This window comes from Balaenoptera borealis (genome assembly GCF_965194805.1).
Source record: "Balaenoptera borealis genome assembly, chromosome: 14".
NCBI lineage: Eukaryota > Metazoa > Chordata > Mammalia > Artiodactyla > Balaenopteridae > Balaenoptera > Balaenoptera borealis.
In genome coordinates this window covers 84,887,457-84,909,688 of record NC_138875.1, presented here as the reverse complement: position 1 = coordinate 84,909,688, position 22,232 = coordinate 84,887,457, and the positions used below count along the sequence as shown (strand labels likewise).

Below are 22,232 nucleotides of genomic sequence, written 5' to 3'. Positions count from 1 at the left end.
CGCATCTGTAGGGCCACTTCCTCTCAGCGTGCCGGCCGGGCACAAAGCCTGGCGAGAGATGGCGGATGTGTCCAGCTGCATCCCCATCACCTCTACCCACGCGGACACCCTGGTGGTTCCCCAGACTCCCCCACCTCCTGGTTAAGTGTCACATTCTGGGACGTTCTCGGCCTCACAGTTCTGCTCCTGTAGCTGAAACACCAGCTTTTCTGGGAAGCTTTACTCTTTTACTCGCCCCCGCCCCATCCCACATCCTCCATCCTCATCTCGCCCATTCTTCTCCAGCTCATCAGCTTATTTATCCGCTTTGGCAAGTGTGCCCAAAACAGGGGGGTTGCTGAAATGATCTGAAAAGGCAACAAGGAAAGCCACAGGTCCTGAGGGCGGGGGAGCTCGGGGTCGGGGTGGACCAGAACAACATCCTCACCCCCATGTCGAGCCCCGTGGCACCTCGAGGCCTGCGGCCCTACGAGGATTTGGGGGGTGGCAGGGACATGGCGAGGAGACTGGATGGGGAGGAGTGGGGTGGAGGTTGGGGCAGAAGTGGTCACTCACGGGGTCTCCCCGTAGATTTCATCGACATCGTCAAGGACCCCGTGCCCCCCAACGAGTATAAGACGGAAGAGGACCCCAAGCTGTTCTACTCCACCAAGACTCAGCGGGGGCCCCTGTCCGAGAACTGGATCGAGGAGTACAAGCAGCAGGTCTTCCCCATAATGTGCGCCTACAAGCTCTGCAAGGTGGAGTTCCGCTACTGGGGCATGCAGTCCAAGATCGAGAGGTTCATCCACGACACGGGTGAGCGCGCCTGGCCTCTCCGGCTGTGTCCCCCTGTCTGCCCGCCCTCTCTCTCTGCATCTGCCCGGGACTCCACGTTTCTGTCTCACTCTGGACAGGCGACCCCCAAGGCCCACATGCAGCCACCCACCTGGTTTACCTTGACCATATAAACACTTGCCGAGCACCTACAGACGACAGGCAGTGTATGCCTGCCCCAGACACTCGGGACTGGCTGGTATTTGTAACATGTGATGCCCACCCACCATGGGGGAGCAGCCCCAGGGGACTGCCCCCCTGCTGCTCACAGCACCTCTCGGCACCCCAAGGCCAGACCCCAGGCTCTGCCCTGGTGCTGCCGCCCGCTTTGGGCTGGAAGTCCCAGGGGAGAGCGTCTTGGACATCCTCCTGTCCTACACCCACGCCCGCCTGGGCCAGAGCGGGTGCCCAGGGAACGGGACAACAGATGCCCAGGGGTTCTAGAAGGAGCTAGTGCCGACCCGGGCTCCTCCCTGCCCCCCAGTCAGGGCAGAGGTCAGTGCCCAGGGCCTGGTTTTAGCCCCGAGGCTCATGATCGAGGAGCGGCACCTGGGCAGACACCTGCTCACTCCAAGAGCAAGGGGGACTGTGTAGCCATGAGCAGAGTCACAGCACTGATGGTATACTTCACAGGTGTCACATCAGCTCTCCATGGCCCTACAGGGTGGCCACTGTCACCCCCTCCAACCCCCATTTGCAGTGGAGGAAGCCCGGGGCCAGCCCTGGGTCTGAACCCAGATCTCCCGTCCCAGCCATCCTTGTCTGCGCGTCACATCTCATCAGACGGTCTGTCCAGTGTGGGTGCTGGCTGACCCTGAGGGTGGCGTGCCTGAGGCCACGGCCCGGGGCTTGGGGGCACCCTCCTAGGAGCAGGGGTGAGAGGGAGTTTCTCCCAGGCAGGCTTTTGGGAATGAAGGGATATAGACAGGACGGCTGGGGAGGCCGAGTGGCCTGAGCGAGGCTGCAAGTGGGAATCAGGAGGTGAGCCCGGAGGAAGGGTCGCCAGAGACCAGCCTGGGAATGAGGAAGGGCTGGACCACCTGGGAAGCCGCTTAGCTTTCTCTAGGAAAGCGGGAGGAAGACTCAGTGATGACCCTTCCGGGTTTGCCCCCCTGGAGAAACTCAAATGCACGTTCTGGAATGTTCAGAGCAGCAGGATTGTAAAAGCAAAACGGACAAACAATGAAAGTGAGCCAAAGGCCCACTGGAAGGAGAGAGAATAAATAAAATGTGGTATTTCAAACAAATAAATACCATACAGCAACAAACCGGCAACTCACCCAAAAAAGGCAAGTGGCAGAAAAATACATGCAGTATGACACATACATGTAAATGTCAACAACATGTAGGCCAACCCAACATATTGTATAGAAAAACACGGAAAGAAAAGCAAGTGATAAACACAAAATTCAGGATGGACCCTTTCAGGGCAGGAGGAAGATGCGTCTGGGAGGGCGACCGTGGGCTCCGTGTTACTGGTCACGTCTGTTCCCTCGATGGGTGGTGTGGGGGGTGGGGGGGCGGGGCGGGGGGGAAATGCTTTATTTCTTCTTAATGTTTTTTAAGCAGCCTATTGAGGCCTGATTTTGCATCTGTTGTAAGAGAAGTTTGAGTTCCGTAAGCTTGAGTGTGTTTGCAGAGTAGTGCACACAGTTCTAGAACATTCCATGCCCCCAGAGTCTTTCACAATCACCCCCACTGTCATCCCCACCCAAGGCAGCCCCCATCTGCTTCCTGTCCCTGTGGTTCTTCTATTCTTTATACCTTAAAAGTATCTTATTTTCTATCTTATTTTCTATATATGATATATTCCTATATATCGTACTTTATTGTATTTTATGTCTTATTTTATATTGTATGTGTATATATTCTGTTTAAAAGAGAAAGGACCAACGTGCTTCGAACTTGAGGTTGAGTTTCCCGTGGGAAATTCGACAAGAGAAGTGTCCTTGACTCTGAGATAGGAAACACTCAGGAAGTCCTCCTCCAGCTCCCCACAAGGCAGGAATTCCCCCCCCCCCCCGCAAAACTCAGCATGGCTTCTGAGCAGACACAGTACTTTGGGAAGCCTCAGTACCCCAGTTACAGAGCCACTGTGAGCTTGTGAAGCCATCTGTGAGCCGGACCCCTCCTTTACACATGGGGAAACGGGCACGAGGGCAGTGGTTTGCTGGAGGCCACGCAGTGGGTGAGGGGCAGAACCTGTCCTGCAACGTGGGGCACCTCCCAGCCTAGGAGTCCCCGGGGGGCTGTAACACGGGCGTCTCTCTCTCTCCCTCCCCGCCAGGCCTGCGGAAGGTGATGGTGAGGGCCCACCGGCAGGCCTGGTGCTGGCAGGACGAGTGGTACGGGCTGAACATGGACAACATCCGGGAGCTGGAGAAGGAGGCGCAGCTCATGCTGTCCCGCAAGATGGCCCAGTTCAATGAGGACGACAAGGGGGCCGCGGAGCTGGCCAAGGACGAGGCCACCCAGGACCAGGCCCCCAGGGAGCCCCCCCAGCCCAGCAGCAGCGGTGGGGAGCCCCTGGTGGGCAGGGGCCTGAAGAAGCAGTGGTCCACGTCCTCCAAGTCGTCCCGGTCGTCCAAGCGGGGAGGTGAGCGCACTCTGTCCCCGCGGGTGCCCCTGCCCTCTACTCGTCCACCCCGGCGAGTGCCTCTGCCGGGGAGTTCTAACCCTGAAGGTGGACTCTTGCTTTCGGACCTGCGGGCCACACCTGTAGGGACTCAGAACTAGTCACCTCCTTGCAGCCTCCGCCTCGGAGTGAAGCCCAGGGCGTTGCCCCAACCCTGGCAGGTTCCCCCAGACTCACCCACCCAGACTCACCCACACAGCCCGCCTGAGACAGGCAGGCTGGCCACGTGGGATCCCCACTCGCAACCCCTCCTGGGACCCAGCCGGCTGCAGCTCTGAGGAGCCAGGGTTCCAAGGTGGGGTGGGGGGGTCTGGGCGGGCTGCACCCAGCGCAGCCGGGAGAGGCTTCTGCGCCTGAGGGAGCAGCCAGGGTAGAGGAACCTGAAAGGCTCCAGATACTCGGAAAGGCCTTTCTCTGGAACTTACTTGAAAGTGCGGTGGTTACTGGGGAAACTCGGGGTATTTTGTATGAAACGCCAGGAGTCCCCCGCCTCCCGCAAATCCAGCTTTTCCCACACCAGGCTTGTGCTGTGCTGAGGGGATCCATGGAAACACACGCATCGACACCTTTAATCTCACTTCCTGCCCCTGCCGGCCATCCCTGTCTGTCGGCCCCGCAGTGGCAGAGTTGAACGGGCTCGCTCCAGGAGATTCCCTGGCGGTCCACTGCCAGGGCCCGGGTTCAATCCCTGGTCGGGGAACTAAGATCCCACATGCCACGCAGTGGTGCGGCAAAAAAAGGGAGGGGGCCTTGCCCCTGAGCAGATCAGGTCAAGGGCACAGGAGCAGACCCAAGCCTGGGTGACTGCACGTCCCGGCCTCATACCTGATACCCTCCCCCATCCACGTCCTCCCGGGACAGGACTGCATTGTGCCAGGTGGGCTGGGAGATGAGTCAGAGCCGCCCCGCCCTCATTTCTCCATTTCATCCCCTTCTGAGCCCTCCTGGCCCTACCCCAGCATCATCGCACCTGCCTGCCTCTGCCGGCTCATCCCAGCGCTGCTGGGTGGTCGGTCAGTCTGGGGTTTTGCCTTCCAGCGAGTCCTTCCCGCCACAGCATCTCGGAGTGGAGGATGCAGAGTATCGCCCGGGACTCAGACGAGAGCTCGGATGATGAGTTCTTTGATGCTCACGGTAGGCGGGCACCCTGGAGCACACGGCCTTCCCAGGAGGGGGAGGGGAGGGGTCTGAAAGAGCTGCAGGGGATGCAAGTCAAGGTGGGCATTACCTGTGAAAAGTTCTGGGTGAACAGCAGCACGTGGGGGCAGGGGCAGGATGAGATGAAGTCACCAGGAGTCTGGGGTCTCACACTCACCCTAACCTGGTATCAGAATGTGCACGGGGTCTGGCAGGTGGGGACTGTTCTCTCGAGCCCCCCAAAATGGATTTACAATCAGACGGTGACATTTTTTCCATATGTGAATTTAATTCCCGAAGGGAATTCCCTGGCTGTCCAGGGATTAGGGCTCGGTGCTTTCACTGCCATGGCCCGGGTTCAATCCCTGGTCAGGGAAATAAGATCCCGCAAGCCATGCGGCGTGGCCAAAATAATAATAATAACAATAATTCCCTAAGAAGCTTTACAAAAGCATAACTTCTTCTAATCTTCTAATTTTTGTAATTACTGTCTTTTCATGATTAAATTAACACACGTCTAACGTAGAAACCTTAGAAAATACAAACAAGTAGAAAATACATGAAGTGCCCATTTTCCCACGAATCCCAGAATAAGCACAGCAAGCAAACAGCCGGATAAATCACCCACCTGTGCTGGGAAGATGCACATACCAAACATCCTTGCTTCGTACCTTTGCCTTTCCTCTTGAGGAAGTAAGAGGGGCCGGCAGGCAGGTAAAGGGAGACAGGTTTGCAGTTTATAAGGCAGGACAGACTCAGAAAGGGACAGGGACGTGCCCACAGGCACGCAGCAGGGTGGAGGCAGGTATGGCCCTGGGGTGGGGACCTGGAACGGGAGGCAGGTGGTTCCTGAGCCGGCCTCTGCACCTGGGGCCTCCCTGAGGGTAGAGAGGGTGTTTGGGACATCCGATACTCCCACTCCCCTCCAGCCAGGCCAAGAGGCTGAGCCCCTCCTGGCTCTGTGTCCCTGATATGAGGAAAAGACACATCTAATGTAGAAACTTCAGAAAAAGCTGGAAAAGAGAAGAGACAGCAGAGCAGGAGATGCCAGAGCCGCAGTGTCCTGGGGAAACTGTCCCAGTGACCCACAGAGGAGGGACCAGCCATGCCAGAGTCCAGACAGCTGCTTCCTACCCAGCAGTCATGGGTGGAAGTTCTCAGAAAAGCAGAAAAAAAGAGTCATGGATGGAACTGTTCATAGCAGCACTTCTCACTAAGCTGTAGTTTTGTGGACATTGAAAAGTCAGGAACATCATGGAGAAACAAGATGTGGTCCATCCATATGATGCAATACGACTCGGGCATGAAAAGGGATGAGGCACTGACACGTGGTTGAAACTTAGAAACACCATGGGAAGTAGAAGAAGCCAGACATAAAAGACCACATACCGTATGATCCCATGTATGGGAAATGTCCCGAACAGGCAAATCCATAAGGACAGAAAGTCAACCGGTGGTTGCCAGGGTCTGGGAGAGGCGGGGGAGGAGGCATGACTGCTAATGGGGACAGGTTTCCATCGGGGGAGATGGAGAAGTTCTGGAACCAGATAGAGCTCATGGTTGCACAGCATTGTGAATGGACTAAATGCTACTTGAAAATGGTTAAAATGGTGAATTTTATGTTAAGTGAAAGTTAACCACAATTTTTTGAAAAACATCAGGCAGAAGCCCCGTGGGTATGTGGCCATGTGTCCGTCCTGTTAAGGAAGGGAGAGCATAGAACCAAGTGGGGAGGGCCACACGGGCCAGAGAAGCATGGGAGCCCCCAGAGCGGCCACTCTTAGGCCTCCCAGTGCCCCTCCTCCCCTGACTCCCTGCCCTTGATCGGGGTGCTGAAGCCCCTCTCTCTCCTCCCCAGAGGACCTGTCCGATTCAGAGGAAATGTTCCCCAAGGACATCACCAAGTGGAACTCCAATGACCTCATGGACAAAATCGAAAGCCCTGAGCCAGAGGACACACAGGGTAACCAGCGGGGGGGCTGCAGGTTACAGCCTCCTAAGGAGGAGCACCCAAGCACCCAGGAGGGTTGGGGGGACACCTCGGGCCCTGCTTGTCATGGTCACAGCCTCTGTCCGCTGGGCCTGCCCCTTCGCTCACACCCGCCCACCGCTTCTGTGTTGCAGACGGTCTGTACCGCCAGAGCGCCCCCGAGTTCAGGGTGGCCTCCAGTGTGGAGCAGCTGAACATCATCGAGGTGGGTGCCGAGGTGGAGGGGCCAGGGCTGCAGCGGGGAGGGCAGGGCGTAAAGGACCAGTCCCGGGGGGGAGACCACGGAGGCAGAACTTGGCTCCCACAGCATCATGTCCACACTGGCCTGGGCACCACTAGAGAGAGGCCTGGGGCCCACCCCCTCTGATGTCCCGGAGAACCAGTAGGGACTGCAGACAGCTCCCCCGAGGAAGGCCTTGACCCCGCTCCACCTTTGGAAAGCAAAATGAGAAACTTGTAAATTCCAGATCAAAAATAAGATCTTCACCTTGTGCTCAGCTTGTCTGAAGTCCCTGAAGTAAAAAAGATAGAAGGGGAGGAAGCGAAAGTCATCTAGGCAGAAGTGATGTGGCCGGCTGTGGCCGCCCCGCCGGGGGTGGGAAAAGCTCTCAGTGTCCAATAAAGCTGTCTTGGTAGAGCGCTTATGTCCGCTTCGGGGGTTCTTTGCATGGAGCTCACGCCCCTTCTCCTCCTCCACCTGTGGGCGGTCAGAGCTGTTTGCACTGGGGCAGGAGCCGGGGCGGAGTGGGGCTATCACATGCTGCGGTCACCTCATTGCTCTGGCCTCTAGCTGCCCAAGGTGGAGACGGCACCTCTGGGGACTCAGGACCCGTGGGGAGTTTGGACCGGGGAGGGGGTTCATCCGCACCGCCCTCCTCCTCTTGGGGTTCTCTTTGAGGTCTGAGGTCGAAGCGGGCTTCTCTAGAAGGGTAACTGGGACGAGGGGAATTGATTCCCAATTGCCGGTTAATGGCGATAAAGCAAACGGAGCTCCCTCCTTGCCTTCGGCGCACACAGCTCTGACGGGCCCCTAGGAGGGGCAGAAGGGGCCTCGGGCTCTGGATCGTCCTGGGGATGTGCATTTGGACCCAGCACTGGTTCTGGGACACCGCCATCCAGAGTCAGATCCCTTTGCTGGCAACGGTCCCCAAACCGGAGGCTCTTCTCCCAGGCTCGAGGAAGGAGGACGGCTTTACCTAGTCACTGGTGGGGACCCCTGGCTCTCCAGAGCTGGCTCCCAGGCCCCGCCTCCCAGTGGCTCTGTTCCCACTGGGGTTCGAGTCTCAGGCAGGGTGTGCCCCTGTAGAAAGCAGTTTGAATGGGAGGAAAGCTGTGTCCCGGACTGGCCTCCTGGGTCCCTGAAGAGTCCCCAGCCTCCAGCGCTGGGTCCCAGCAGCCAGGCACAGGCAGGATTCTCTCAGCCCGGCACTGCCCAGCCCTGCCCTGCGCGTCCCAGGTGACTAGGGGCCGTGTCTGGGTGACAGGGAGGGTGCTGTGAGATGTGCCTTCCACGAGCCTCTCGCCTGGCTGTGTTGATCAGTCTTTGGGACCATCTGGTGCTTCTGTCCTGGCCTGTGGTCTGGGCAGCCAGTGACCCCACCCTGCCTTGGGCCATGAGTTCATTCCTGCCCAGGCCCTGTGGCCCACGACCGGCCGATGACCAGCCCCCTCTTGGGGACTGAGGCAGCCCAGCCTTGCCTCCACCCCAGGCCCGGTAACACCCACCAGCCTTCCTCCCGCCCAAAGCGCTCTGCTGCTCAGAGGCTCCCAGCCCAGCCCGACCCGTTCCCGGTGGCCTCGCCAGTCCCTGGGTTCAGTGCCCACACTGCCCAGCCCACTCTTGGGCTCTGTATTGACACTTGGGTCCTGCTGCTGCCCCACCTCCTGCCATCCGGTGGCCCAGTTCAGGGCCAGCTGACCCCCCATGGACCCTCCAGATGGCTTCAGCCCCTTGTTCTGCTCCTGAGTTCCTTAGGGACAGGCCCCTCTCTTCAGCTCCCTTCCCCGCCCCCCTCAGCCCCTGACATAATATGGGAAAAGCAAGTACTCACCTGTGGCTCTCTTGGGCCCTGGCCCTGGCCTCCCACACCAGAAGCCAGGGATGGGGAGAGGCCCCTGGGGATGGGGCTACAGCCTGGGGTAGCAGAAGAGCACTGAGCTGGTGGCAGGAGCTCTGGGTTCCGGTCCAGCTTGGTACTGACACGCTGTGTGATATTAGACAAGTCCTTTGGCCTCTCTGGGCCACCTTGTCTCTAGATAGAACAGTTCCATTCCCATGGTGGATGTGTGCAAGTCTCACTTGGACTTCATAAGCAGGGCTGACCAGCAAGAAGTGGGGGCATGACTCCTCACAAATGAGGGGGGTTCAGATAGACACACCTGCGTTGCCCTCCCCACTCTAAGATGCTGGGGTTCTGCCACCTCTGGGGCATCTCTGCTCTTGAGGACCTTGGTCTTAGAGTCTGGGAATGGCAGGGCCTGGGGGCCATGGGCCTGGGGCAGCGGGCGAGGGCCCATGTAGATGGAGGGAGAGCTCAGAGCTGCTGGCTGAGCGGCCAAGCTGAATCTGAATCCCTGACCCCCACCGCCCCTTTTTCTTTTTTTTTTTTCTTTAATTGCTTGCCTCAGAATTTTTTTGTTTTGGTTTGGTTTGTTTTGTTTTTTGGCTGCATTGGGTCTTCGGTGCGGTGCACAGGCTTCTCTCTAGTTGTGGCGTGGGCTTAGTTGCCCCGCAGCATGTGGGATCTTAGTTCCCCAACCAGGGATCGAACCTGCATCCCCTGCGTTGGAAGGTGGATTCTCAACCACTGGACCGCCAGGGAAGTCCCCCCCCAGCCCCTCTTAAGAGAGCCTGTGAGGGCTTCCCTGGTGGCGCAGTGGTTAAGAATCCACCTGCCAATGCAGGGGACACGGGTTCAAGTCCTGGTCCGGGAAGATCCCACATGCCACGGAGCAACGAAGCCTGCGTGCGTAGCCCCTGCTCGCGGCAACCAGAGAAAAGCCTGTGCACAGCAACGAAGACCCAGCACGGCCAAAAATAAATAAATAAAATAAATTTTTAAAAAAAGAGAGCCTGTGACAGACCGACGTCTGGACACAGACACACGGAGGGCAGGCAGGCCCCAAAGGCCCGCATGAGGCTGAGCCTCTCTGCCTGCCCCCCAAGGCTGGAAGCCCAGAAGCCCCTGCCTGGGCCCGCAGATGGGAGGTGGAGTTGTGCTTTGGAAGGAAGAGACCCTCTCCCTCCGTGTCCTCTGTGCCCCGGTCAGGCTGGCAGGGAGCAGGGCCGAACACAGAGGGGAGGGGAAAAGCATCTGGGCCTCCCCGGGGGAGGGGCACCAGGCCCCGGAGCAGAGGAACTGAGATGGGGTCTCAGAGGGAGTGACTGGGACGCCACAAGCGTCCCCCCAGCAGGACAGAAGCTTCGGCCAGGAGCCGAGTCCCCAGGGAGTTCACCACCACCCCCACCCACCCGCACAGGACGAGGTCAGCCCGCCGCTGGCCGTGCCGCCCTCCAAGATCCACGTGCTGCTGCTGCTGCTGCACGGAGGCACCATCCTGGACACGGGCGCCGGGGACCCCGGCTCCAAGCAGGGCGACACCAACACCATCGCCACCGTGTTCGACACCGTCATGCGCGTGCACTACCCCAGCGCCCTGGGCCACCTGGCCATCCGCCTGGTGCCCTGCCCGCCCATCTGCTCCGCTGCCTTCGCCCTCGTCTCCGAGTGAGTGCCCAGGCTCGCTGCCACCTGCCCCTCCCCTGACCCTGAGGGTCAGGAGACACCCCCTCCCCCCGCAGTACTGGGACCACAGTGCCGACATCCAAACCCGCCGTCTAGCCTATTCTGCCGGGAGACGGCAAAACCTAGGCAGATGGCTGAGCCTAGAGTCCTGGAGGGGCCGGGGCCCAGAGCTGAGCCTCAGTTTCTGCATCTGTAATGTGGGGATGCTGACCTGCCTCTGACATACCAGCCTTACTCCCCGGCCCTGTTCCCCATGCCTGGCCTGGAAGCATCCCCACGAGGTTTGCCAAGTCAGGGCTGAGGCTCTCAGGGTGTCAGGCAGCTCCTGCTCTGATGCTCGGGTCAGGGAAGAGGGGCCCACTGGGCTGAGCTGAGGCTACCTGCTCTCTCCTGACCGGTCTCCCGCCCCCAGCCTCAGCCCCTACAGCCACGACGAAGGCTGTCTGTCCAGCAGCCAGGACCACATCCCCCTGGCCGCCCTGCCCCTGCTGGCAACCTCCTCGCCCCACTACCAGGAGGCCGTTGCCACAGTGATTCAGCGGGCCAACCTCGCCTTCGGGGACTTCATCAAGTCCCAGGAGGGCGTGACCTTCAACGGGCAGGTGAGTTGTGGGGTGGGGGAAGGGAAGACAGAAACCCTGCAGGGTGGGCTGGCCTGGTCCTCCAGGCCAGGGCTCTCCCCAGCCAGCCCTCCAGCAAGCAGGGTGGGCTCTCAGGCCCCTGAGCCTCTCCCCCTCCAGGTCTGCCTGATCGGGGACTGCGTCGGGGGCATCCTGGCGTACGATGCCTTATGCTGCAGCAACCAGACGGCGTCTGAGAGTCAGAGCAGCAGCCGCCGGGGCAGTGTGGCCAGTGTGCAGGTACTGGCTTCCCGCAGCCCCCGGAGTAGGGGACCTCCAGGATGGGGACTGTCACCCTCTGGCTCCAAACATCCCAGAGGCCTGCAGAAAAAGGGAAGGGCAGAGGCTGCTAACGCAGGTGCCCAAAGGCAGGGGGTGGGTGCCTGGGACAGGTGAAGAGCTGCGCCGCGGCTCAACCTAGGAGCACGGCAGCTTCAGCAGGCGGTGAAGCAGGGTCTGCACTGTGGGGAGCAGGCTCTGGTCCCGGGGGGTGGATCCTCTGAGCTGCCCAGTAGGAGAGAGGACCCAAGGTCCCTCTGCTGCAGAGCAGCAAATGGCCTGGCAGGCCGGGCGAGGCAGCGGGATCTGTGGGAGATGAGCAAGGCCCACATGGGCAGGCCAGGCCAGGTGTGAAGGCTGGGGGGGACCGTGGGGCACAGAGGGACAGGGCTTTTCCCTCCCTGGCTTGGGTGAGAGGCCGCTGAGCAGTGGCCAGTGGGCCTGGAGTCAGGAGGGCAGACACGGCTTCCAGGACACTGAAGAGGGGGCCAGGCCAGTGGCCACCGGGCAGTGAGCCTGCATGGGGCCGTTCCAGGACACTGACCTGCTATCCCCGGGCACGACGGTCAATGCGGCACACGGTGGCAACCTGGAGAGCAGCCGGCACCTGAGCCGCAGCAACATCGACATCCCCCGAAGCAACGGCGCTGAGGACCCCAGACAGCAGCTGCCCCGCAAGAGGAGTGACTCGTCCACCTACGAGCTGGACACCATCCAGCAGCACCAGGCCTTTCTGTCCAGGTGGGTAGCGAGGCCCCCCGCCAGGGGAGGAGGGGGGACTCTGAGGGACGGCTCAGAAGTGAGGACATGGACCAGATCGTGCCGACAGCCAACGTGAGGGTGCTGGAGGCCCCCCGGCCCTCGTCCTGGGATCCCCAGACTGGGCCACGGCTCTTCAGCCACGAGAAGGTGCTTGTTGGGTACGGCTGTGGTCTTGTACATGCCTTGGGCCATCTTGAGTCAGAGGGAACAGATTGACCAGGGCTGGAAGTGGGATGGCAGAATCAGGGGGCAGAACTGACCAGGGGCGGCATGATCCCGGTCAGGGCTGTCCCAAAGGCAGTGGGCTCCCTAGAGAGGTTGCGACCTGCTGTCACCGGAGGTGTCCCAGCAGGTGCCGGACAGCTGCACTCACAGGACCACACAGGGGCCAAGCCTCGTTTGGGCCTGATGACCCCTGAGGAGCCTCTTTCAGGAGGCTAAGGACAGGTCAGCCCCGAGAAGGGCCGTGGTGTGACCTCATTCGTCCCCCCGCGTCTGCAGCCTCCACGCCAGCGTGCTGAGGAATGAGCCCAGCTCCCGCCGCTCAAGCAGCTCCACCATGCTGGACGGCGCAGGGGCCGTGGGCAAGTTCGACTTTGAGATTGCTGACCTCTTCCTCTTCGGGTGCCCGCTGGGGCTGGTCCTGGCCTTGAGGAAGACCGTCATCCCCTCCCTGGATGGTGAGAGTCCCTGCAGGGGAGGAGTGAGGCGGTGCGGGGGGGGGCGGGCATGAGCTGGGCAGAAGGTCTCAGTGGACCCCTGTCATGAGGCCATGGCCACATCCCAGACCCCTTCTTCCTCTTTTCTGCACCCCCCACCAAGGGCCCATTGCTCTCCTTTGCTCCAGCTTCAGCAGCTCAGTCTCTGGCCCCATTTCCCAACACGCTGTTTCGTTTAATCTCCAAGGCACCTCTGGGAGCTGAGGTCCAGAGATAGAAGGGGCTGCCCCAGGATCAGATGGGGCCAGACCCAGTCTCCCAGGCCCAAGGTCTTCCCATAAGGAAGAGATGTGAAGCCAGGCACCCCCAAAGTCTCCTCGATCGGGTGGCCTCCCAGCCCCGGAGGGACCACAGCCACGCCGCTCCAGGTTCCTCCTCATGGCTACACACACAGGGAGGCGGAACCTGTGGGCTAAGCGGCCGTCAGAGCAGCGGTCCCTGCCCAGTGACCCCGGGATCAACGAGTGCGGTCCAGGGAGACCTGCCATCCTACAGGAGCTGTGCAGCGGCCCCAGCGGGAAACTGAGGCTCAGAGAGGCAGGCGTAGACACTTGCCCAAGAGCAAGTAAACAGTGGCTTCGGTATGAGTGCACAGACTCAGAGACACTGATGTTAGGGCAACGTCATCTGTAACGGTGAAAAACCAGAACCAACCTAAACGGGATGCGGGCTGGTTAAATCAATTGCGGCACAGCCAGACAATGGAATACCCCGCCGCAGTTAAAAAGAATGGGGCGGAACTAGAGTGCTGATACGAAAGACTCCCACTTATTGTGTTAAATGAAAAAAAAGCATAGATTATGTTCAAAAAGCATAGATTATGTTCCTATTTGTATGTATTTTTTAAAGTGAGATATATGTTACTGATAGTTTATAATGACATTCACGTGATCTTCCCATCAACTATGAGATGTTCGAAAGCACAGCCCCATCGCACAGCCTAGAGACATTTCTAATCGCGGAGGACGGCGCCACACGGCTCGGGCCGCGCATGCGCGTGAGGCTCCCAAAAGTTGCAGGTGGGGCGCCAGCCCCCGGGCTCTGGGGAGAAAGGGAACCCTCCGTTATATGTCTTTTATCATATATAGTTCTGTACTTAAAAAGAAATTTTTTTAACCACCGTCATTATAACTTTTTCAATTAAAACAAATTTGGTTAATAAAGGGACAGTGGCCCAAACAGAATCCCAAAATTGATAGAGACACACTTTCGGGTTTCTCTGTATCCCCAACCCCGTCCCGTCGCACTCCACCGAATCCCAACCTGCTCTAGGCCCCGCCTCCTGAGGGCGGAGCTAGCTCCAGGCTCTGCGACTGCCCCCCCTCTCCAACCCCCAGTTTTCCAGCTGCGGCCCGCCTGCCAGCAAGTCTACAACCTGTTCCACCCCGCCGACCCGTCGGCCTCGCGCCTGGAGCCGCTGCTGGAGCGGCGATTCCACGCCCTGCCGCCTCTCAGCATCCCCCGCTACCAGCGCTACCCGCTGGGGGACGGCTGCTCGACGCTGCTGGGTGAGAGCCCCATGGGCCCCCGGCCCTGCCGTGCGGGGAGGGGCGGCCTGCACTGAACACCTTGGAAGCGGGACACCTGGTGTAGGTGTGGATGCATGAGCCCCACCCACCCAAGGGAGGTAGGAGGGAGACCGCCTCACGGGCCAGGGCCTCCCCCCGCCCCAACACACACACACACACAGCTGGGCACCTCGCTCCCCTCCCCACCGCCCCGCCAAGGCAGAGCTGAGGACCTGAGGGCCCCTGGCTGAGTCCCGGGCATTGTCCTGCCCTGTGAAGGGAGCCCCATGTCAGGCAGCTCCGGAGCCTCCAGGTCACCTAGCCTGAAGCTGGGGTGCAGGAGCATGAGAGAGGGTTGCCCGTGGCCCACTCTCGCCCCCTGGGGAGGGCCCGTCCCACCTGCCCCCGTGTCCCAGTCCTGTCATGTCCTGGCTCTTGAGGAGTGGCACGTGTCTGTGTCATGTGCACACAAGTGTCTGTTCTTGTGTCCCCTCTTTTCTCCCCATATGCCTCCAGTCCAGACCGTGCAGAGAAACCCCCGGCTGGTCCTGGAGGGCGGCCCCCTGGCCCCCCTCCCTCACAGGGATGGCTTCCTGGAGACCAGTATCCCCGTTCCCGCACTCACCTGGCAAGACAGGCCCCGCCCCAGCCCGGGCTCTGCTGAGTGTGTGTAACCCCCCTGCTCGTGGTGGCATCTGCCTCGCCGGCTGACCGCTGGTCCTCAGGGACCCCCATGCCCTCCTTGGCCACCCGGAATTTGTGGAACTGTGGTGGCGAGGAACAGAGACCGGGCAGGACAGGTCCCCGGGAGCAGGCTTGGTGCCCCCTCTGGACACCGGGCAGAGCAGGGAGGGGACCCAAAGCAGAGGAGGCGCAGGAGCCCAGAGAGGGGAGCAGCCGTCTCAGGGTCACCCAGCACAGGTGTCAGTCCGAGGGTTCTCTCCCCCCCCGTTTGTGAGGCTAGCAGCAGGAGTTGGGGTGAGGGCTCGAGCCCACTGGGACACACCTGACCCCCAGGAGAAGACTTCGGTCCTGGCGAGGGGTTGGATTCTCAGGGCCCCACTCCCTCTCCCTGAGGAGGTCCAGGCATCTCCTGCACCCCAGCTAGATGTGGGTCCTGTAGCCGAGCCCCGTTCTCAGGCTGGGCCCAGGTGAGCCCGGCTCGAGCCCTCAGCACCTGCCGTTGCCCCCAGATGCCCATTCAGGGCTGGCTCGATGTGGCCCGTGTGTGAGGGATGTGCAGGGGTGTTGCCTCATTCTCAGTCCTCAGCCCTGGGCATCCCTGGGAAGCTGCCCCAGGCCTCTGTTGTTAGCGCCCCCAAACCCAGCTGCCGCGGGCTGTGGGTCAGGCCAGGCCGAGCCCCAGAGGCCAAGAAGGCTGGGCTGGAAGGGTGGCCGGTGTGGGGCATGAGCCTGGCCGCCTTGCCTCCCTGCCCACTGTGTCTGTATTGGTCCGTCTGTCCACCCCTGCCCCAGCGCTCCCTTCTCTCTGCCTCAGCTCTGGGCCCTGAGCAGGCGGGCCCTGGCATGCTTGGGCCCATCCACTCTGCCAGCTTTGCTCAGATGCCCCTGCTCCTCTGCAGGTGGACGTGTCGGCCTTGCCTGGCACAGTGGCCGCTCCAGCCGCCCCAGCCCCGGCACATGCTGGACGCCCCCTCCCACTGCTCGGGGGCTGGAGGGCCGGGCTGGGCGAGGCCTCCTTACCCGCCCTCTCTGGTCCCTGTCCGCCTGCAGCAGATGCACTCCAGGCCCACAACGCGGTCTTCCAAGAGCACGCGGCCCCCTCCTCGCCCGGCACAGCCCCCACTGCCCGAGGTTTCCGCCGGGCCAGTGAGATCAGCATCGCCAGCCAGGTGTCAGGCATGGCTGAGAGCTACACGGCGTCCAGCATTGCCCAGAGTGAGTGCAGCAGTGCCGGGGCCTGCCCTCCCCGTCACAGCAAGGGGGCTGTGCCCTGTCGCAGCCAGTCTCAACGGCGGCCACTGTGCCCGTCCCCCAGAGGACAGTTTGCAGCGTCTGGAGGCAACTGGGGTGGGCGCCACTGGCATCTGGTGGGTAGAGACCAGGTGTGCTGCTCAACACCGTACGGTGCCCAGCACGGCCCCGCAGCGAAGAGTGATCCAGCCCCCGTGTCCATAGAGGACTCTGGAAGGAAGGAGCGTTGAAAGGGGTGGCCCTGGGGCAGGGCATGGGGGGGCAAGTCCAGGTGGTGGGAGATTGGCGGTGCTGTCTCAGCTGGGGAGTGATGGGTCTGGGAGGAGGGGTCCTAGCTCCAGGGGGGCAGGTGCTCCTTAAAGGAGAAAGCTGGGGGGCCCATTTCTGGCGAAGCTGCAGCAGTGGCCGAGGGGAGCCAGGGAGGCGAGGTCTCCTGTGCCAGCCCCTCCTGCCGCCCCAGGGGGCAGAGTCACCCACGGCCTCCTTCGCTCCTGCCCATCTCAGAAGCTTCTCAGCAGCTGGAAGCAGAGTCCGGGTCACCCCCGCCCCCACTCCCCTGGGGCCAGCGGCCCCCTGCCACTGGACTGGCTCCCAAGCTGCCTGTCAGAGCAGGGGTCCGGGGCTAAGGCCGGCGTGGGCGTCCTCCTGGCCCGTTGGGGCAGCGGTGGCCCCAGCAGGGCTGAGCCTGTGCGCCGCTCAGCCACAGCCCCAGCGTCAGGTGCCCGTCCCTGCTTGCCCTCCCCCGCTACCGCCCACCGCCCCGGGCCAGCAGGCGAGCCCCAGCCTGGGGAGGGCCCCCGCCTCCCCGACGTAGACATCAGAAAAGGTCCCGGGCATCACGGGCCCTGCATGCACACACGTCCGCCTCCTCTAACTGGGGTCACGCTCTGTTTCCAGGCATGCCTCACCCCGGGGCCCCGCTGAGGCCTAGCGGGGAGCTGGCGGCTTGGTCTGGGAGCACCCAGACTTCCAGGGAGGAAGCAGGAGCAGCGGGGGGGCGGGGGGGGGCGGCTGGATGGAGGCCGGGTGAGGACTGGGGGTTGCCCGTCAGGCAGGCTGCAGGCGGAGAGCAGGGCCACCCCGAGCCTAACCAGGTGCACCTCCTGCGCGCAGCCACCGGGGAGGCTTTTGCAAACCTGGGGCGGTCCCCCAGCCCGGAGGGGGAGCCAGCTTCACACGCAGGCTCCGTAGACTGAAGGCCCTCACTTCACACCCTGCCTGCCAGGTGCTGAGGACAGCGGGCCTTGCCTTGGGGCCCAGGAATCGTGACTCCACCTCTGCAAAGCCTTTCACAGCCTTGAGGCCTCCGGGGGCAGACAGGGGGTCCAGGAGAAGCCTGGAGAGGGCAGTGATAAGGTCCAGGGCAGGGGGTCGACAGGACCCAGGGACAGGGAGTCCTGCCTCCAGACTGGGCTTGTCCCCTCCCCCTGTAACTCCACATCCTCCCGGCTGAGCCGCAGTCCCCCACCTCCCCCTCCTCGGGCGCCCTGGCTTCTTGCTGCTCCCCTGTCGCCGAGTCTGGGAGAAGGAGACTTGCTTTGGTTGCAGCCCTTCTCTCTGGTCAGAGGAGGGTCTTGCCTCTGGGCTGAGCCCGGCCTGAGGGGCCAGGTGAGCCCCTGGGGCCCAGCGCAGTCACAGCCCCTCCTCTTGGCAGTTGCTGCGAAGTGGTGGGGTCAGAAGCGGATCGACTACGCCCTGTACTGCCCCGACGCCCTGACGGCCTTCCCCACCGTGGCCCTGCCCCACCTCTTCCACGCCAGCTACTGGGAGTCCACGGATGTGGTCTCCTTCCTGCTGAGACAGGTACCCAGGGTCCCACTGCCGGGCACACCTGCACCTCTCAGGAGGCCCGAATGACACCGCTGCTGAGGTGGCCCCATTTCATAGATGAGGACGGTGGGGAGCCCCACTTTCTGGCCCCCGCAGACGCCACAGCCAGCAGGACGGAGGAAGCCGTGGGGATGTTGAGATGGGGTGAATGGATGTGCACCTTCACGGGCCAGAGAGCAGACTGCAGTGGGGTTAAATAGTGTCCCCCCCACAAACCCTCCCAGGGGTAGCGTGGCCCCTAGGGCCGCTGGCCTCTCCCCTCTAGAACAGGAAGCCCCAGGCTTGAGCCTGCCCCATGGCCTCCCTCTGTGTCCCCTCCCAGGTCATGAGGCACGACAACTCCAGCATCTTGGAACTGGACGGCAAGGAGGTCTCGGTGTTCACTCCGTCAAAGCCGAGAGAGAAGTGGCAGCGCAAGAGGACCCACGTGAAGCTGCGGGTGAGGGGTCCTCTGAGTGCCCAGGCCCCACAGCTGTCGTCCTATTGAATCCTCGCGAAAAGACCCCATTTTACAGATGAGAAAACTGAGTCACAGAGAAGTGTGCTGTCTTACTTAATCCTCACAGTCGGGGGTTGGAGCTGTTACCCCGTTTACAGACGGGGACCAGCGCCAAGGCCATGTAGCTCAGTGGCTGAGCTGGGTCATTGAGCTTTGCACCCGTACTCACCCCCCAGGCCCATGGGAAGCTTGAGCTGAGCCCAGGAGGCCCCAGCCGCCCCTCCATCCCCAGGCCTGACCCAGCTTTGCTCCTCCTCCCCCCAGAATGTGACGGCCAATCACCGGATCAATGACGCGGTCGCCAACGAGGATGGCCCGCAGGTCCTGACAGGCCGGTTCATGTATGGGCCCCTGGACATGGTCACCCTGACTGGGGAGAAGGTGAAGACACAGGGAGCCCGCGGGAGCCCCCCCACCTCGCCTCCCTCTGGCTGGGGGGGTGGGAAGTGGGGGTGGGGAGGCCATGGGCGCGGCCCAGCCGTGACCAGCCCTCCCGGCTCCAGGTGGACGTGCACATCATGATGCAGCCGCCCTCGGGTGAGTGGCTGTACCTGGACACGCTGGTGACCAACAGCAGCGGGCGCGTCTCCTACACCATCCCCGAGACCCACCGCCTGGGCGTGGGTGTCTACCCCGTCAAGATGGTGGTCAGGTATGAGCTCCAAGGAGTGAGCAGGCCGGGTCAGCCTCGTCCGGGGCGGGAGGAAGGAGCCCTGGTGGGTTCTGATGAGCTGCCCCCTCCCAGGGGAGACCACACGTTTGCCGACAGCTACATCACCGTGCTGCCCAAGGGCACGGAGTTCGTGGTCTTCAGCATCGACGGCTCCTTCGCCGCCAGCGTGTCCATCATGGGCAGCGACCCCAAAGTGCGGGCTGGGGCCGTGGACGTGGTGCGGTGAGCGCTCCGAGCAGCAGCGGGGGGGCTCGGAGGCAGGCAGCTCCGCGGCCAGGCGGCGGAGGGCCCTGGGTGCCAGAGCGGGGACGTGGGGCAGGGACCCCGCGGCCTGGTCACATTTCCCAGCTGTAACCTCTTGCTGTTGATGCCTCAGTTCCCTTAGCTGGGGAGCGGGGCTGCTTCTAACGAGACCAGTCACACCTGCTGCAGGGGGTGGGGGTGGGGACCGTGAGCCCCGCGCTGCGGCCAGTCTGGCTGCTGCTGCTGCTGTCGGCGCCTGACCCGAGAGGCGCCCTTTAGTGGCCCCCGTGGGGACTGGCTGGGCGGCCCAGGAGGGAGGACAGTGCGTCCGTGGGACACCCAGGCCTGCCCCTCGCCCCCAGGCACTGGCAGGACCTGGGCTACCTCATCATCTATGTGACGGGCCGGCCTGACATGCAGAAGCAGCGGGTGGTGGCATGGCTGGCCCAGCACAACTTCCCTCACGGCGTGGTGTCCTTCTGTGACGGCCTGGTGCACGACCCGCTGAGGCACAAGGCCAACTTCCTGAAGCTGCTCATCTCTGAGGTGGGTCCCGGCTAGAAGGGAGTGGGGTGGGGACGGGCGGAAGGGCCGAGCCCGCGCCCACGCCCGTCTTGCCCACAGCTGCACCTGCGCGTGCACGCGGCCTACGGCTCCACCAAGGACGTGGCGGTCTACAGCTCCATCAGCCTGTCCCCCATGCAGATCTACATCGTGGGCCGGCCCACCAAGAAGCTGCAGCAGCAGTGCCAGGTGAGCGGACGCGTCCTGGCGGCTGCGTGGGCGGGCGGGCAGCCCCGGGAGCCCCGCCCCCTGACAGCCGTGCTCCGCGTTGCCCTCCCTCCCCCCGCAGTTCATCACCGACGGCTACGCGGCCCACCTGGCCCAGCTCAAGTACAACCACCGGGCGCGGCCGGCCCGCAACGCGGCCACCCGCATGGCGCTGCGCAAGGGCAGCTTCGGCCTGCCCGGCCAGGGCGACTTCCTGCGCTCCCGGAACCACCTGCTCCGCACCATCTCGGCCCAGCCCAGCGGGCCCGGCCACCGGCACGAGCGGACGCAGAGCCAGGCGGACGGCGAGCAGCGGGGACAGCGTAGCATGAGCGTGGCGGCCGGCTGCTGGGGCCGTGCCATGGCCGGCCGGCCCGAGCCGGGGGCAGCTGCGGGCCCCAAGTAGGGCTCCGGGAGCAAGGCGCTGTGGTCTCCATGGTGCTAGGCCGGGGCGGCCCGCCCTGCCAGGAGGCCTGGCCTGGGCACGGACAGTCGGCTGGGGCCCAGCTTGTCCCAGGGCCCGGCGGAGGACACGGGGCCGCGCCACACACACACGCGCCAGCCCTGCCTCACGTGTTAGGGTCTGCGGGGTTCCAGCTTGTCGTGGAAGCTGGCAGGACGACCAGCCCAAGGACGACGGAGGGACCAGGACCCCCCCCCAATGTGGACTGGCCGGGAAGGCACGCCCGGACGCTTGCCCTGCGTTGACCGCCCAGCACCCTGATGCCAGGCCTGGGCACCTCCCATCCACTAGCTCGCCCCGACCCCCAAGTCCCCTCCCACTTGGTAGCAGCTCCAACGGGGGACAGCCTGCTTCTTGTTAACTCGAGTTACTCAACTGCTCGACCTCACTGGTTTTGCACTGAAGTTTGAGGGTGGAGACCCATCACCATCTCCTATGGCTACAGATCCGTTGACGTGCGTGAAAATTCAGCGTTTGCTGATCCAGGACCCATCGCCACACAGAAGGCTCCAGGGCAGAGAATTCTCGTACAAGTAGGAGAGAAAGGCCATATGGTAATTTCCGCAGCTCCACCTGGCCCGCCAGCCCATGGCAGCCCTGGACCCCCAACCCCTTCTAGCTGCCCCACCGGGAGCCCCTTCCAGCCGAGGGCCTGGCGTCTTCTCAGCCCCAGGCAGAGCCCAGGCCGCCCGGCCGCTGAAGCCGAGGTGGGTGGCTCCTGAGAAGCCTCGCCTCGGGCTGCGGGGCCGGGACCGGCCGGGCCTACTTCTTCCGCTCCTCGCCGGCCGTCAGCCAAGGCCCCACGCCTCGGCCCCCCCTTCCACGTTTCTACACCTTTCTACTCCTCCAATCTGATTTCTATGAGGTTTTTTTTAAATGAGCAATCCTTGGCTGCTTCCTTTTCTTAACTCTTTCAGTACCAAACGCAGCCCCTCCACGTGAAAACGCCCAGCACTGTGACGGAGTCCAGCCTGGTTCTGGGTCCCAGGGCCCTGTCCCCTGCCCAGGCAGCGGGGCGTGGGCTCCCTGCCTCGCCTGACCCCTGTTAATTCCACTGAATTTCTACTCTGGGGTGAGTGGGGCACACACTTAGGTTTTTTTTAACACCAATTCCGTTTCGATGCCGAATCTAAGAAGCCACAACTCGCTTAGTTAGCTTCAGGGCAGGCAGCCACGACTTCATTTCCCACCTGGTAAGGACCGCGCTGTCCTGCGCGCTGGGTCTGAGCATCAGTCCTCCCTCCCCGGAACCGACCGCAGTCTCAGCTGTGGCTCAGCCCCGGGCAGCCCCTCTGCTGCTCCTCCACCTTCTCTGAGACGGGGGAGCCTGCCGGGCCCCAGCCAGCCGTCCAGCGACCAGGCTCCTTCTGTGAGAAGCTGCTGCCAACCTGGATACGGCCTCAGGGCCTCGTGGGCTGGGACGGGGAGGCGCACTGACGGATGTTAACATTTTCCCGTGTGTAGATATGTACAGCCAAAGGGTCGTGTAAATGTTCTGCAAAAGTGGGTCTGTACAGAGTGAAAGCTATTTATTTTGTGCAGAGAAAAATGTCTGGAGGGATGGGACCTTCAGGGTTTATTCATATTTAAGATGTAGCTTTTTGTT

At 62.1% G+C, this 22,232-nt stretch overlaps 1 protein-coding gene across 8 annotated transcripts in view; it reads left to right on the top strand.

Moving 5' to 3' along the window:
- Positions 1–22,232, top strand: part of PITPNM2 (phosphatidylinositol transfer protein membrane associated 2) — a 142,767-nt gene that overhangs the window by 120,492 nt on the left and 43 nt on the right. For 6 of the 8 annotated variants that reach the window (XM_082355338.1, XM_082355340.1, XM_082355344.1 and 3 more), the window contains 20 exons: positions 571–798; positions 3,104–3,412; positions 4,490–4,585; positions 6,447–6,551; positions 6,713–6,783; positions 10,059–10,306; positions 10,737–10,926; positions 11,065–11,184; positions 11,759–11,964; positions 12,487–12,665; positions 14,042–14,212; positions 15,947–16,111; positions 17,802–17,950; positions 18,300–18,416; positions 18,741–18,857; positions 18,980–19,128; positions 19,222–19,371; positions 19,755–19,938; positions 20,017–20,145; positions 20,246–22,120. In XM_082355338.1, the coding sequence (XP_082211464.1) occupies positions 571–798; positions 3,104–3,412; positions 4,490–4,585; positions 6,447–6,551; positions 6,713–6,783; positions 10,059–10,306; positions 10,737–10,926; positions 11,065–11,184; positions 11,759–11,964; positions 12,487–12,665; positions 14,042–14,212; positions 15,947–16,111; positions 17,802–17,950; positions 18,300–18,416; positions 18,741–18,857; positions 18,980–19,128; positions 19,222–19,371; positions 19,755–19,938; positions 20,017–20,145; positions 20,246–20,569 (3,407 nt within the window). In that variant the 3' untranslated portion in view covers positions 20,570–22,120. Of the gene's footprint in view, positions 1–570; positions 799–3,103; positions 3,413–4,489; positions 4,586–6,446; positions 6,552–6,712; positions 6,784–10,058; positions 10,307–10,736; positions 10,927–11,064; positions 11,185–11,758; positions 11,965–12,486; positions 12,666–14,041; positions 14,213–15,946; positions 16,112–17,801; positions 17,951–18,299; positions 18,417–18,740; positions 18,858–18,979; positions 19,129–19,221; positions 19,372–19,754; positions 19,939–20,016; positions 20,146–20,245; positions 22,121–22,232 lie in introns of those variants that run through there. The other 2 variants (XR_014234397.1, XM_082355339.1) reach the window with 2 other exon arrangements.